At 33.8% G+C, this 16,668-nt stretch overlaps 1 protein-coding gene across 1 annotated transcript in view; it reads left to right on the top strand.

The window, feature by feature from the left end:
• Window positions 1–1,611: 1,611 nt before the first annotated feature.
• The window catches only part of LOC134271742 (multiple epidermal growth factor-like domains protein 10), a gene marked incomplete at its 3' end in the record, with an annotated part of 35,864 nt that continues 20,807 nt past the window's right edge, over window positions 1,612–16,668 (top strand). Inside the window, exons 1-2 of the mRNA XM_062753960.1 lie at window positions 1,612–1,672; window positions 1,995–2,066. Of these exons, the coding sequence (XP_062609944.1) occupies window positions 1,612–1,672; window positions 1,995–2,066 (133 nt within the window). The remainder of the gene's footprint in view (window positions 1,673–1,994; window positions 2,067–16,668) is intronic.

The raw sequence follows: 16,668 nt of genomic DNA, 5'->3' as shown, positions 1-16,668 counted from the left end.
CAGTAGTGAGTTATCCATGTTATCTGTATCTATTGGTGTTCGACGGTGACTTAAGCATTAGTTTGCCTTACGCAAAAAAGTTTGGATATTGTTTCCGACCATACGACAAAACGGACGTTTCCACTTGATTGCACGTAATAATTGTATATTAATTACTTTTTCCAAGCGGCCTTTACATTTTCCTCGAATATAAAATTTATTTCCATAGTTCAATTAACTGGAACAACATTGAAAACATCAAAATCTCGTAAATAAATATAGTAAACTTGAACAGGTTATAAATAATATTGAACCTAGATACGATTAAAAGGAAGTAGAACCCATGTTCCGTTTTTTGTGGTATCCTTTGAATCTCAGCAACAATATGATTAAAGTGAAAAAAAAATGAGTCTTTATTAAAAGGTTTCAAGGAAGAAACTTGGAAATTTTAATTAAATTATGTTGTTTTATATTACATTCGAGAAATCGAATGCTTTAATGACCTTTTCTGATCATAGAGTGTTCACCGTACCGCGTCCGTTTTTTTGTTTGTATTCCGACATCTGCCGTCAGGAAACTTCTTTATAATGCTGACGCTGACTATGACACGGGACCAGGTATTGAAGTTAATGCATCCAAAAATAGCGTTTATTGCCGAGCATTTCAGGACGTAAAAATCATTAGTTTTCCAACTGTTTTTTTTTTTGACGCAGAGATTAAAACAAACATCTAACAGGCAGATGTTCACATTGTTACTGCAAAGGACTATGAGGCGATATCATCACAATCTACATATAATATTTATCATTAAATTCACATTTTCATTACTGGGTACAAAGTTCTCCATCATTTGAAATATTACCGTGTTGCAGACTTTACGTGAAACAATTTCGATTAAATTCACAGCTGAACCCACTATTCATTCATATAGACATATTTTGAATTCCTTATTCATTACAGGGTCAATTGAAACATATGGAGATAACGAATAGTATTAAGACCGAAAATCCATTAAAAAAATCCATTAAACAATACGAAATAGGAGCAGAGGAAACATGGACCTCCAAAAGAATGGAGGTGGGATCAGGTGCCATTGAGGAGTGAGTATCCCTTGCCGAACGGTCAAACCTGCCGTGTGCTCCTTGTCATTATCGGGAAATAACGGAAAACTCCGTCGTCAATTCAGTGTATAAATAATGGAGTAGCAATTAGTATGAAAAACGTCAGTCAACATTTGACTCAATGATAAATTGTATTTGTTGACATGGTAATTGTATTGACCATAGAACTTACGAAATGATGACAGTAAACGAGAAATTCTTGTTTCATCAACTTGTTTGTCGATAATTTACCTCGTTTTAGAAATTGTTCATAGAGCATGCTTTTGCGTATGAAATAATCTGATATATACATGTATAAACCCCGTTTGTAGCTGATGGAGGTATATTGCTGCATAAGTTAGGGAAGGCGACGATACAAAAAGTTAAAATCATCACGTTTATCATATATTTTGGCTGTTAGATTACAATTAACGTCTTTTCAAGTAAATGTCCAAATACAAAACAGATGGGTCAGACTTTGTCAGTCTCTCTTTTATCTCAAGTCCACCAGTATATGTGTATGGAAATAAGAATGGAAATTACCATTGATAATGGACAATACGTCTTCGATATATCTAAACGTCGAGTTGAAGGTAACATGAATAGATTTCTTCTTTTAACGCAGAGAATTTTGCAGAAAGTCTGCGTTATATGAACACAAAAATAGGTCGGCTAATAATGGGGCGCAATTGGTACCTATGGGAATTCCAATAGAACGTGGAAAGACCTGGTCTCCAAAAACTACATAGATACTGTCAATTAGGAAATTAGAAACTCATACATCTTTTGGATACTAACTTAAGAGTAATTGTGTATACTATCAGAATGCTTTTTAACAAAATAATTTTACAAATGACCAATGACCAGATAAGTAAGTAAAGAAATTTATGAGTTCCATTTTTATTGAAAAAACAGCTGTCAATGATGACAAAAACCCACACGAAGACGATGGAGGGATATGTCTCAGATATACCATATTCAGAACCTGTAAAAAATTTTGATGATGATGTATGATGTAGATGATGTATATTTGTAGGAAATACAAGGTGTAGTCTTTGACTTGAAGTATGGTGGAATTCAAGACTGGACTCTTTCCTCATTAAGAATATTATTTTATATATTAACCGCGTGAATTCCTTTGTTGGCATCATATTGAAGTTAAAGGAAAAAAACGGATTGTTTAAGCTGCATCTTCTTTAGTAAAGTTCCAAGGTTTAAAAAGGCTATGGTTTGTAATATTCATAATCGCAGATCCGAGACTGTGCATGTAGTCTTGTGTTGAAGAATTTCCTTGACCTTTTCAAGAAGACTCATCAATAGTTTCAAAGGGGAAGCCTAAACCTTTTTGCAATCATGATGAAGACTTTACTGTTGATTAACATATAAGATACTAGCGAATCAAAAGAATCATCGTGTATCAAAGGTTTATTGTAAAACCAATGTCCATGGTTACGTTTACGTCTCTGTGTATGTACATTGTTAAAAAGTTGTCCAGAAAGATTTCCAACACTATCGACATTGTCATTGCATCCATAGGGAAATGCAATGACGTTTATCCTAATCTCCATTTTACAGAGAATATGATTGATTGTGTATTGTTTAACGCCCCTCTCGAGAATTTTTCACTCATATGGAGACGTCACCGTATGCCGGTGAAGGGCTTTTAATTTATACCTATACTCGGCACTCAGGGCGCCATTGAGCAGTGAGAGTTCTTTTCGTGCCAGCGCCTACCGTGACACGGGACCTACGTTTTTAAGGTCATATCCGAAAGATCCTTGTCTTTCACTTCTGATGCCGAGCGCTTGGCGAAGGAACAGTCACTACCTATTTTTACGTTTTAGGTTTGACGCGGCGCTGCGAACGAGTATCGAACCCGGGCCTCGCGTTCACGAAGCGAGCGACCTGCCACTAGGCTACCGTGAATGATGTGAATGATACAGAGAATATGACTACAGACAGTGTATTGTTCTATCTTACTAAATTTTAACTTGCTTCGTAATCCGATTTTTGCAGTTTGAAAATCTTAATAAATGTTGACATAGATCACAGGGGCATCGTATCCAGTCTGTTCTCTACTTCACATATAATAATTTATTTGTGAAGTAGAGAACAGAGTGGATAAGATGTCCCTGTGCATAGATTAATACAAATCATTTGGATTTATTCTTCAAATATATCTACCAAATTTTGATAAAATAAAAGTTCGAGGACGATGTCAATCTTCCACGACCTTTTTGAACAACCCTCGTACATCCTGTGTTGTCTACGTCACAATGACTTCCGTCAAAAAGACAACAATCAACTTGATGTCAAATTGAAAGATAATTTGACTTCATTTTGATACAGATAATAAAGGGAAAGTTAAATTTGAAAGATGAATTTAATGGCTACCCAAACTAAACGGGTATAATCTCTGCTGGAACGCTTTTTCAAAAACCGCTTCCCAATCCAGATTATATTTAATATTCTTTGAATAATAAATTTTTTAAAGAAATATTGTACATGCACTTAAAACATGCTTAATCGAGATATTCAAAAAATAATAGATAGATTTTCTTTGATTTTGGACTAATTTTCAGGAATGAGGAATCGATATTAAACTAAAATAACCTTTTTTCTACTTTGACGTAGAATTTAAATATTTTTAAATTATTCATGAACAAAATTTAAAGGGATTGATTAAACATTTACGTTTGTTATCTTGCACTACTGGTCTAAAAATATAACGTTGTCGTCCTTGACTGCACACTGTTACACATGTAAAATCCAGATGACATGTTTAAAATATGCGTGTTATATTTATATGTTTACTTCTTAAGTTTTTTAGTGTGAAGTTTTCATTAGGATACGGTTTGTATTAGATATTTCTTTACTCCTTAGAATATCACTAATTTTGCTTCTTTCATTTCATTTGATGATTACTAGAACCAGGAAGTAAGACAGTAATTGGTAGCAACATGTAAAAGTTCAATTCATATTTTGAAACTTCTTTATCGTAGACTTGTACCTCTAAATTCCTTAGATCTTTCTTTTCATTAATAAGAATATAAATGAGAAGGATACATAAATGTATACAGAGTACATGTTGTATAGTCAGAGTGAACCTTAAATTTGAGCTAACCTGCAGTAAACACAGACCTCCTGTACAAAAATATTTTTCTACTGCTAGGAAGGGATGTTTGATATGAACAAACTCAAGTACAACTTATTTCACACCCTGTAGGGCGCTCTCAAATAAACGGTCTACTAACATCAGCTCCCCCCTAAAATACAACAACCCTTCCATCACGTAAACAAACCATAAAATAAATAAATCATCAAACAAAAAATAATAAGTCAGTGTTAAAATATCTCAATGTAAATTTAATTTTTGATTGGTTGATAAGGGTAGAAAAGCAACATACTGTCGGAATCGTACTACGAAATATGTCGATCACTGTTCGTTATCTAGCTTCACCAATTCTTTCATGTCTGTTGTCATGTTTGCAGTTATGCACAGTATATGCAGATTTTTTTGTATTCTATGCGTACCCATGTGTCCACATATTATCCCTTGGTACAATCATTCTATTTCAAGTGAATAAAATTGAATAACATCTGTTTCGTACACACTCTGTAGATGTAAAGTATAACGAAAAACAGGTTTCCTGAAATTGTATGCACAAGAGATGTTTATCCCCTTTTTTGGGATACATGTATATGACATTCCAACATATATTTTATATTTTTATTTTGAGGATGACTTCTAGCCGTCAAGGTACCTCATTTGGTAGAAAAATGTATGTTCGAATCACTGCCGCAACTGACCGAAGTCATTGAAAAACTGGTAGCAACTGCACACGGCAATTTGAAGTGAAACTTGTGGGTCCTTGTGATGAGACCTTTAAATCGAGGCTCCTTATCACGAAAGGATTTCGCACAAATTTCGCACAATAAACATCCCTTGTTGCTCAATGGCCCTGAGTAAAGGTATAAATTTGAAGTTTACCGGTATATGGTGACGTCTCTATATAAATGGAAAATTCACTGACGAGACGTGAAACAACGTACAATCAATCAAGTATTCGTTTTCTTAATTATGTTCCCCAAACGAAGTTGGGGAACATATTGGTTTTACTCTGTTTCTTATTATTAGGGTCTTCCGTCTTCAGCGGAAGACCCTTCTATTATTCTTATGTTTCTTTTTCAATTTTCTTATTATTATTATTATTATTCTTTTTCTCTGCACAAATTTTGTGCAGAAGATTTCTCAGAGATGGCTCGATGGATTTGCTTCAAATTTTCAGGGTTGATGCAGGATCATCTGAAGTTTATACCATTTTTTGGATTTTTTGAAAATCACTTCCGGTCTAGAGTTATCGCCCTTTTATTAAAATTCAGCGGACCTTCTTGTCCGTCATTGATCTCAGAAACGACTTGAGCTAGAGCGCTGAAATTTTCAGTGATGATAGAGGACATGTCCCCAGGTTACTGGGAGTTTGGATAGTTTCCGGAAGTACCTAGTATGGAAGCTCGGTAGGGGTCAAAATTTAGGACACGAATCACGAGTGATTTTTGGAGACATTTTGCATCATATCTTTTAAAGTATAAATATTTTGTAAGAACATACTGAACAATATTTGTGCAGAATGACAAGATCTTTCATATGATTCCGTAAAAAAAGTGCTGACTCATCACATTAAGGGCCAAAAGGGGCTAAAAGTCTTTTTTCGATAACTATTTTACAGTAAATATTTTGTTATACATTAATGAAGCAAAAATGTTTATCTCAACAATCTACAACTGTATATTATGATTTTAATATCGTATGGTACATAATTAGGGGTCACAAGGGGCCAGAATGAGAAATCTTTGACGCTTGATATCTCGAAAATGAGAAATATTTTGACAAGTAATATTGAACAAAAGATGTTCAAAATCATGTTCTGAACAATATGCAACCTCTCATTTTTTGCTAAACGTCCCCATTAGGGAGTTGAAGGGTTGGCCCCTTAATATTTCTTTTGCAAATAACTCGAAAACAAAAAAGAATCTCTGAATAGTTGTTGAACACAAAGGGTTCAAAATCTTAAGAACTTTAAAATAAAATCCAGGAAAAGGGGCTGGGTACTCAAATTAGGGGCCAAAAGGTGCTAAAAGTCTTTTTTCAATAACTCTTTTACAGTAAAGAATTTGTTATACATTAATGAAGCAAAAATGTTTATTTTAACAATCTACAACTGTATATTATAATTTTAAAGTCGTACATTACATAATAAGGGGCTACAAGGGGCCAGAAGGCTTAATCTTTAATGCTTTATATCTCGAAAGTGAGAAATATTTTGATAAGTAATGTTGAACAAAAGATGTTCAAAATCATGTTCTGAACAATATGCAACCTTCCATTTTTCGCTAATTGTCCCCATTAGGGAGTTGAAGGGTTGGCCCCTTAATATTTCTTTTGCAAATAACTCGAAAACAAAAAAGAATCTCTGAATAGTTGTTGAACAAAAAGGGTTCAAAATCTTAAGAACTTTAAAATAAAATCCAGGAAAAGGGGCTGGGTACTCAAATTAGGGGCCAAAAGGTGCTAAAAGTCTTTTTTCAATAACTCTTTTACAGTAAAGAATTTGTTATACATTAATGAAGCAAAAATGTTTATTTCAACAATCCACAACTGTATATTATAATTTTAAAGTCGTACATTACATAATAAGGGGCTACAAGGGGCCAGAAGGCTTAATCTTTAATGCTTTATATCTCGAAAGTGAGAAATATTTTGATAAGTAATGTTGAACAAAAGATGTTCAAAATCATGTTCTGAACAATATGCAACCTTCCATTTTTCGCTTATTGTCCCCATTAGGGAGTTGAAGGGTTGGCCCCTTAATATTTCTTTTGCGAAAAACTCGAAAACAAAAAAGAATCTCTAAATAGTTGTTGAACAAAAAGTGTTCAAAATTCTAAGAGCTTTTAGATGAAACCCAGAAAAAGGGGCTGGACACTCAAATTAGGGGCCAAAAGGGGCTTAAAGTCTTTTTTCGATAACTCTTTAACAGTCAATATTTTGTTATACATTACTGAACAAAAAATGTTTATTTTAACAATCTACAACTGTATATTATAATTTTAAAGTCGTACATTACATAATAAGGGGCTACAAGGGGCCAGAAGGCTTAATCTTTAATGCTTTATATCTCGAAAGTGAGAAATATTTTGATAAGTAATGTTGAACAAAAGATGTTCAAAATCATGTTCTGAACAATATGCAACCTTCCATTTTTTGCTAAACGTCCCCATTAGGGAGTTGAAGGGTTGGCCCCTTAATATTTCTTTTGCAAATAACTCGAAAACAAAGAAGAATCTCTGAAAAGTTGTTGAACAAAAAGTGTTCAAAATCTTAAGAGCTTTAAAATGAAATCCAGGAAAAGGGGCTGGGTTCTCAAATTAAGGGCCAAAAGGGGCTAAAAGTCTTTTTTCGATAACTCTTTAACAATCAAGAATTTGTTATATATTAATGAAGCAAAAATGTTTATTTTAACTGTCTACAACTGTATATTATGATTTTAAAGTCGTACATTACATAATAAGGGGCCACGAGGGGCCAGAAGGCTTAATCTTTAATGCTTTATATCTCGAAAGTGAGAAATATTTTGATAAGTAATGTTGAACAAAAGATGTTCAAAATCATGTTCTAAACAATATGCAACCTTCCATTTTTCGCTAATTGTCCCCATTAGGGAGTTGAAGGGTTGGCCCCTTAATATTTCTTTTGCGAAAAACTCGAAAACAAAAAAGAATCTCTAAATAGTTGTTGAACAAAAAGTGTTCAAAATTCTAAGAGCTTTAAGAAGAAACCCAGAAAAAGGGGCTGGACACTCAAATTAGGGGCCAAAAGGGGCTTAAAGTCTTTTTTCGATAACTCTTTAACAGTCAATATTTTGTTATACATTACTGAACCAAAAATGTTTATCTCAACAATCTACAACTGCATATTAGGATTTTAATATCGTATATAACATAATTAGGGGCCACAAGGGGCCAGAATGCTCAATCTTAGACGATTTATATCTCGAAAGTGAGAAATATTTTGACAAGTGATATTGATAAAAAGATGTTCAAAATCATGTTCTGAACAATACGCAACCTTTCATTTTTTGCTAAACGTCCCCATTAGGGAGTTGAAGGGTTGGCCCCTTAATATTTCTTTTGCAAATAACTCGAAAACAAAGAAGAATCTCTGAATAGTTGTTGAACAAAAAGTGTTCAAAATCTTAAGAGCTTCAAAATGAAATCCAGAAAAAGGGGCTGGATACTCAAATTAGGGGCCAAAAGGGGCTAACAGTCTTTTTTCGATAACTCTTTAACAGTCAAGAATTTGTTATACATTAATGAAGCAAAAATGTTTATTTTAACAATCTACAACTGTATATTATGATTTTAAAGTCGTACATTACATAATAAGGGGCCACGAGGGGCTAGAAGGCTAAATCTTTGATGCTTTGTATCTCGAAAGTGAGAAATATTTTGATAAGTAATATTGAACAAAAGTTGTTCAAAATCATGTTCTAAACAATATGCAACCTTCCATTTTTCGCTAAACGTCCCCATTATTGAGTTGAAGGGCTGGTCCCTTAATATTTCTTTTGTGAATAACTCGAAAACGAAAAAGAATCTCTGAATAGTTGTTGAACAAATAGTGTTCCTAATCCGAAGAGCTTTAAAATGTTTTGAAGAAAAAAGGGCTGATCCCTAATATTAGGGGCCGTGAGGGGGCAAAAGTCGATTTTAGAAGTCTTTATTGTTCAATGTCTTTTTACAGATTATGGAAAATCATTACTATAAATTGAAAATCTCATTCAAAATCTTATCTCATCTCAACAAGAATCGAACGGAAGACCCACTCGTTGTTCACAACGAGATCGTATCTAGTTAAGTCTTCCGTTCACAACGGAAGACTTATAGTGTTTGTATTGTTTCTTTTTATTATTAGGGTCTTCCGTCTTCAGCGGAAGACCCTTCTATTATTCTTCGGTTTCTTTTTCACTTTTATTAGGGTCTTCCGTCTTCAGCGGAAGACCCTTCTATTATTCTTATGTTTCTTTTTCAATTTTCTTATTATTATTCTTTTTTTCTGCACAAATTTTGTGCCGACGATTCCTCAGAGATCTTTGAAACGATTTCTTTCAAATTTTCAGGGTTGGTGCAGAATTATCTGAAATTAATTCCGGCTGAAGGATTTTTTCAAAATCACTTCCGGTCTAGAGTTATCGCCCTTTTCTTAAAATTCAGACGACCTCCGTGTCTGTGATAGAACTCAATAACGGCTTAAGCTAGAGTGTTGAAATTTTCAGTGATAATAGAGGACATGTTGCCATGTTGCACCTGGGTCAGGATATTTTCCGGAAGTGTCTAGTATGGAAGCTCGGTAGGGGTCAAAATTTAGGACACGAATCATGACTGATTTTTTAAGACATTTTGCATCATATCTTTTAAAGTATAATTATTTTGTTAAAACATACTGAACAAGATTTGTGCAGAATGACAAGATCTTTAAAATAATATCAAGAAAAATGTGCTGACTCATCACATTAGGGGCCAAAAGGGGCTTAAAGCCTTTTTTCGATAACTCTTTAACAGTCAATATTTTGTTATACATTACTGAAGCAAAAATGTTTATCTCAACATTTTACAACTATATATTATGATTTTAATGTCGTATAATACATGATTAGGGGCCACAAGGGGCCAGAATGATAAATTTTAGACGCTTTATATCTCGAAAGTGAGAAATATTTTGACAAGTAATATTGAACAAAAGATGTTCAAAATGATGTTCTGAACAATATGCAACCTTTCATTTTTCGCTAAACGTCCCCATTAGGGAGTTGAAGGGTTGGCCCCTAAATATTTCTTTTGCAAATAACTCGAAAACGAAAAAGAATTTCTGAATAGTTGTTGAACAAAAAGTGTTCAAAATCCTGAGAGCTCCAAGATGAAATCTAGAAAAAGGGGCTGGGCACTCAAATTAGGGGCTAAAAGGTGCTTAAAGTCTTTTTTCAATAACTCTTTTACAGTTAATATTTTGTAATACATTACTGAAGCAAAAATGTTTATCTCAACAATCTACAACTGTATATTATGATTTGAATGTCGTATATTACATAATTAGGGGCCACAAGGGGCCAGAATGCTAAATCTTTGATGCTTTATATCTCGAAAGTGAGAAATATTTTGACAAGTAATATTGAACAAAAGATGTTCAAAACCATGTTCTGAACAAATTGCAACCTTTCATTTTTCGCTAAACGTCCCCATTAGGGAGTTGAAGGGTTGGCCCCTAAATATTTCTTTTGCAAATAACTCGAAAACAAAAAAGAATCTCTAAATAGTTGTTGAACAAAAAGTGTTCAAAATCCTAAGAGCTTCAAGATGAAATTGAGAAAAAGGGGCTGGGCACTCAAATTAGGGGCCAAAAGGGGCTAAAAAGTCTTTTTTCGATAACTCTTTAACAGTCAATAATTTGTTATACATTACTGAAGCAAAAATATTCATTTCAACAATCTACAACTGTATATTATGATTTTAAAGTCTAACATTAAGTAATTGGGGGCCATAAGGGGCCAGAAGGGTAAATCTTTCACGCTTTATATCTCAAAAGTGAGAAATAATTTGTTAAGTAATATTGAATAAAAGATGTTCAAAATCATGTTCTGATCAATCTGCAACCTTTCATTTTTCGCTAAACGTCCCCATTAGGGAGTTGAAGGGTTGGCCCCTAAATAATTCTTTTGCAAATAGCTCGAAAACGAAAAAGAATCTATGAATAGTTGTTGAACAAAAAGTGTTCATAATCCTGGTAGCTTTAAAATGATATGAAGAAAAAAGGGCTGATCCCTAATTTTAGGGGCCGTGAAGGGCCAAAAGTCAATTTTAGAAGTCGTTATTGTTCAATGTCTTTTTACAGATTATGGAAAATTATTATTTTAGAATGAAAATCTCAATCAAAATCTGATCTCATCTCATCAAGAATCGAACGGAAGACCCACTCGTTGCTCGCAACGAGATCGTATCTAGTATTATTATTATTTTTTTCTTTACACATTTTTGTGCAGACGATTTCTCAGAGATGCTTGAGTCGATTGACTTGAAATTTTCAGGAATGATGTATCATGAAATAAACCTTATTCATATTTTTTATTTTTTGAAAATTCACTTCCGGTCGGAAGTTATTGCCCTTTAATCGAATTTTAGTGACCATTTTGTCCGGACAAAAACTTAAAAACGGCAAAAGCTAGAATGCTGTCATTTTCAGAGCTAATAAACAACATATTGTAGTTTTGCACCTATACTTTCAAATCTTCCCAAAGTGCTTAGTATGGAAGCTCGGTAGGGGTCGAAATCTAGGACACGAAACATGACTGATTTTTTGAGTCATTTTGCATCATATCTTTTAAAGTATAATTATTTTGTTAAAATATACTGAACAAAATTTGTGCAGAATGACAAGAACTTTATCATGACATCAAGAAAAAAGTGCTGACTCATCACATTAGGGGCCAAGAGGGGCCAAAAGTTTTTTTTCGATAACTCTTAAACAGTCAATATTTTGTTAGACATTACAGAAGCAAAAATGTTAATCCTATCAATTTACAACTATATATTATAATTTTAATGTCGTATGTTACATTATTAGGGGACACAAGGGGCCAGAATGCTAAATCTTTGATGCTTTATATCTCGAAAGGGAGAAATATTTGATAAGCAATATTGAACAAAAGATGTTCAAATTAATGTTCTGAACTATATGCAACCTTCAATTTATCGCTATACGTCCCCTTTAAGGAGTTGAAGGGTTGGCCCCTAAATATTCCTTTTTCAAATAACTCGAAAACGAAAGAGAATCTCTGAATAGTTGTTGAACAAAAAGTGTTCAACATCCTGAGAGCTTTAAGATGAGATCAAGAAAAAGGGGCTAGGCACTCAAATTAAGGGCCGAGAGGGGCCAAAAGTCTTTAATCAATAACTCTTTAGCATTCAATATTTTGTTATACATTACTGAAGCAAAAATGTTTATCTCAACAATCCAAAATTGTATATTATGTTTTGAATGTCGTATGGTGCATAATTAGGGGCCATAAGGGGCCAGTATGCTAAATCTGTGACGCTCTATATCTAAAAAGTGGGAAATATTTTGATAAGTAATATTGAACAAAAGATGTTCAAAATAATGTTCTGAACAATATGCAACTTTTCATTTTTCGCTGTATGTTCCCATTTAGGAGTCGAAGGGTTGGCCCCTAAATGTTTCTTTTTCAAATAACTCGAAAACGAAAGAGAATCTCTGAATAGTTGTCAAACAAACAGTGTTCAAAATCCTGAGAGCTTTAAGATGTTATCAAGAAAAAAGGGCTGATCCCTAATATTAGGGGCCGTGAGGGGCCAAAAGTCGAATTTTAAGTTTTAATGTTCAATGTCTGTTTACAGATTATGGAGGCAAAATCGTTCTTCTTCACAATCTTTATCGTTATTTTAGAATGAAAATCTCAATCAAAATCTTATCTCATCTTATCAAGAATCGGACGGAAGACCCACTCGTTGCTCGCAACGAGATCGTGTCTAGTTATTATTATTATTATTCTTTTTTCTCCTTACCGATTTTGTGCAGAAGATTTCTCGGAGAGGCTCGATCGATTTGGTTCAAATTTTCAGTGTTGATGTACTATTATCTGAAGTTTGTACCGGCGCTTCGATTTTGAAAAAATCACTTCCGGTCGGAAGTTATCGCCCTTTTATCAAAATTTAGATGACCTCCATGTCTGTGATGGAACTCAAAAACGGGTCAAGCTAGAAAGCTGAAATTTTCAGGGATGGTAGAGGACATGTTGCCATATTGCACCTGGGTCAGGATATTTTCCGGAAGTGCCTAGTATGGGAGCCCGGTAGGGGTCAAAATTTAGGACACGAATCATGACCGATTTTTTGAGACATTTTGCATCATATCTTTTAAAGTATAAATATTTTGTTAAAACATACTGAACATCATTTGTGCAGAACATCGAGATCTTTCATATTATACCAAGAAAAAAGCGCTGACTCATCACATTACGGGCAAAAAGGGGCCAGAAGTCTTTAATCGATAACTCTTTAACAATCAATATTTTGGTATATATTACTGAACAAAAAATGTTAAGCTTAACAATCTACAACTATATATTATGATATTCATGTCGTATGGTACATAATAAGGGGCCACAAGGGGCCAGAATGCAAAATCTTTGATGCTTTATATCTCGAGAGGGAAAAATATTTTGATAAGCAATATTGAACAAAAGATGTTCAAAATAATGTTCTAAGCAATATGCAACCTTTCATTTTTTGCTAAACGTCCCCATTAAGGAGTTGAAGGGTTGGCCCCTAAATATTTCTTTGCTAATAGCTCAAAAACGAAAAAGAATTTCTGAATAGTTATTGAACAAAAAATGTTCAAAATCTTAAGATCTTTAAGATGAGATCTCAAAATAGGGGCTAGGCACTCGAATTAGGGGCCAAGAGGGGCCTAAAGTCTTTTTTCGATAACTCTTTATCAGTTAATATTTTGTTATACATGACTGAAGCAAAGTTGTTTATCTCAACCATCTACAACTATATATTATGGTTTTTATGTCGTATGGTACATAATTAGGGGCCACAAGGGGCCAGAATGCTAAATTTTGATGCTTTCTATCTCAAAAGGGAGAAATATTTTGATAAGCAATATTGAACAAAAGATGTTCAAAATCATGTTCTGAACAAGATGCAACCTTACATTTTTTGCTTAACGTCCCCATTAAGGAGTTGAAGGGTTGGCCCCTAAATATTTCTTTTGCTAATAGTTAAAAATCGAAAAAGAATTTCTGAATAGTTATTGAACACAAAATGTTCAAAATCTTAAGATCTTTAATATGAGATCCCAAAAAGGGGCTGGGCATTCGAATTAGGGGCCAAGAGGGGCCAAAAGTCTTTTTTCGATAACTCTTTATCAGTTAATATTTTGTAATACATTACTGATGCAAAGATGTTTATCTCAACCATCTACAACTATATATTATGATTTTTATGTCGTATGGTACATAATTAGGGGCCACAAGGGGCCAGAATGCTAAATCTTTGATGCTTTATATCTCGAAAGGGAGAAATATTTTGATAAGCAATATTGAACAAAAGATGTTCAAAATAATGTTCTGAATAATATGCAACCTTTCATTTTTTGCTAAACGTCCCCATTAAGGAGTTGAAGGGTTGGCCCCTAAATATTTCTTTTGCTAATAGCTCAAAAACGAAAAAGAATCTCTGAATAGTTGTTGAACAAAAAGTGTTCAAAATCCTAAGGGCCTTAAGGTGGAATCAAGAAAAAGGGGCTGGGTACTCAAATTAGGGGTCAAGAGGGGCTAAAAGTCTTTTTTCGATAACTCTTTAACAGTCAATAATTTGTAATACATTACTGAAGTAAAAATGTTTATCTCAACAATCTACAACAGTATATAATGATTTTAAAGTCGTACATTACATAATTAGGGGCCACAAGGGGCCAGAAGGCAAAATCTTTGACGCTTTGTATCTCAAAAGTGAGAAATATTTTGATAAGTGATATTGAAGAAAAGAGATGTTCAAAATGATGTTCTGAACAATATGCAACCTTTCATTTTTCGCTAAACGTCCCCATTAGGGAGTTGAAGGGTTGGCCCCTAAATATTTCTTTTGCGAATAACTCGAAAACGAAAAAGAATCTCTGAATAGTTGTCGAACAAAAAGTGCTCAAAATCCTAAGAGCTTTAAGATGAAATCCAGAAAAAGGGGCTGGACACACAAATTAGGGGCCAAGAGGGGCTAAAAGTCTTTTTTCGATAACTCTTTAACAGTCAATAATTTGTAATACATTACTGAAGTAAAAATGTTTATCTCAACAATCTACAACAGTATATTATGATTTTAAAGTCGTATATTACATAATTAGGGGCCACAAGGGGCCAGAAGACAAAATCTTTGACGCTTTGTATCTCAAAAGTGAGAAATATTTTGATAAGTAATATTGAACAAAAGATGTTCAAAATGATGTTCTGAACAATATGCAACCTTTCATTTTTCGCTAAACGTCCCCATTAGGGAGTTGAAGGGTTGGCCCCTAAATATTTCTTTTGCGAATAACTCGAAAACGAAAAAGAATCTCTGAATAGTTGTTGAACGAAAAGTGTTCAAAATCCTGAGAGCTTTTAAATGTTATGAAGATAAAAGGACTGATCCCTAATGTTAGGGGCCGTGAGGGGCCAAAAGTCGATTTTAGAAGTCTTTTTTGTTCAATGTCATTTTACAGAATATGGAAGATCATTACTTAAGAATGAAAATCTCAATCAAAATCTCATCTCATTTCATCAAGAATCGAACGGAAGACCCACTCGTTGCTCGCAACGAGATCTCATCTAGTTCTTATTATTTTTCTTCTTCCTGGGAAAATTTTGTCCACGAGTGATCTTGTAAACTATACATCCGACTTAGGTGAAACCTTTTTAGGGTCAGTAGGCATGTTATGTAGAGTTGCCGAACGAAGGTCATTTTGCACGCACGTGCTTGCAAGAGCGCGCACGTGCAACACGTGAAATGACCAATATAATGGATATTGCCGTAACTTTTCTATTTTTTGATGAAATTTTTTGAAACTCATAATGTAAGGATACATTAGTAGTATAGACAAGATAGCATGGTCAAAATAGCAAGATCTAACGCGCATGCACGTGCGCTTCGCTCTGATTGGCTGAAACTAAAGTCTCAATATCTTTCTTGTTTCTTGTCATAATCCTTTGAAATTTTGAACATAGTCCTACATTATGAAGATCTACCGCATGATATATAAGAATTTTCATGAAAGCATGCGCATGTGCGCGTGCTGCAAGCTGATTGGCTGAAACTTTAAATGGCAATATCTCCTTTGTTTTTTGACGAAATTCTTTGAAATTTAAATTATAGTCATGCATTAGGATATCCTACAAAATGATATAGAAAAAAAAATCATGATATCACGCGCATGCACGTGTGCTGCAATCTGATTGGCTGAAACTTTAAATGGCTATTTCTCCTTTGTTTTTTGACGAAATTCTTTGAAATTTAAAATATAATTATGCATTAGGATATCCTACAAAATGATATTAAAATAAATCATAAAATCACGCGCATACACGTGTGCTGCAATCTGATTGGCTGAAACTTTAAATGGCTATAACTCCGGTCCCTTGTTTTTCAACCAAACAGGATGGGATTTAGAACATAGATAGATGTAAGGGACTCCTTCAAGAAGGTATGATCATCATGCACGTGCACGCACGTGCGTGCATTTGAAACGAGTATATTTAAAAATACACTTGAATGAGTGATTTTTATTACTTTTGGACTGAATGCTTTAATATATAGTATATTAAAATATATAAATAGTGTAGACAAGATAATATGGTCATAACGCACATGCATTCACATGAGCTTGGGTGCAATGCTAAAAATTGAATATAATTCGTATTCTTCTGGAAAAACGTTGTTAAAGTCAAAAATGCACAGAGTTTGTCTTATTTAATGAAAC

Source organism: Saccostrea cucullata, unplaced genomic scaffold, assembly GCF_032062105.1.
Source record: "Saccostrea cucullata isolate Sc308-1 unplaced genomic scaffold, CSIRO_AGI_Scuc_v1 ctg2287, whole genome shotgun sequence".
Classification (NCBI taxonomy): domain Eukaryota; kingdom Metazoa; phylum Mollusca; class Bivalvia; order Ostreida; family Ostreidae; genus Saccostrea; species Saccostrea cuccullata.
The sequence above is the reverse complement of the archived record's forward strand: the minus strand, read 5'-3'. Positions and strand labels throughout refer to the sequence as shown.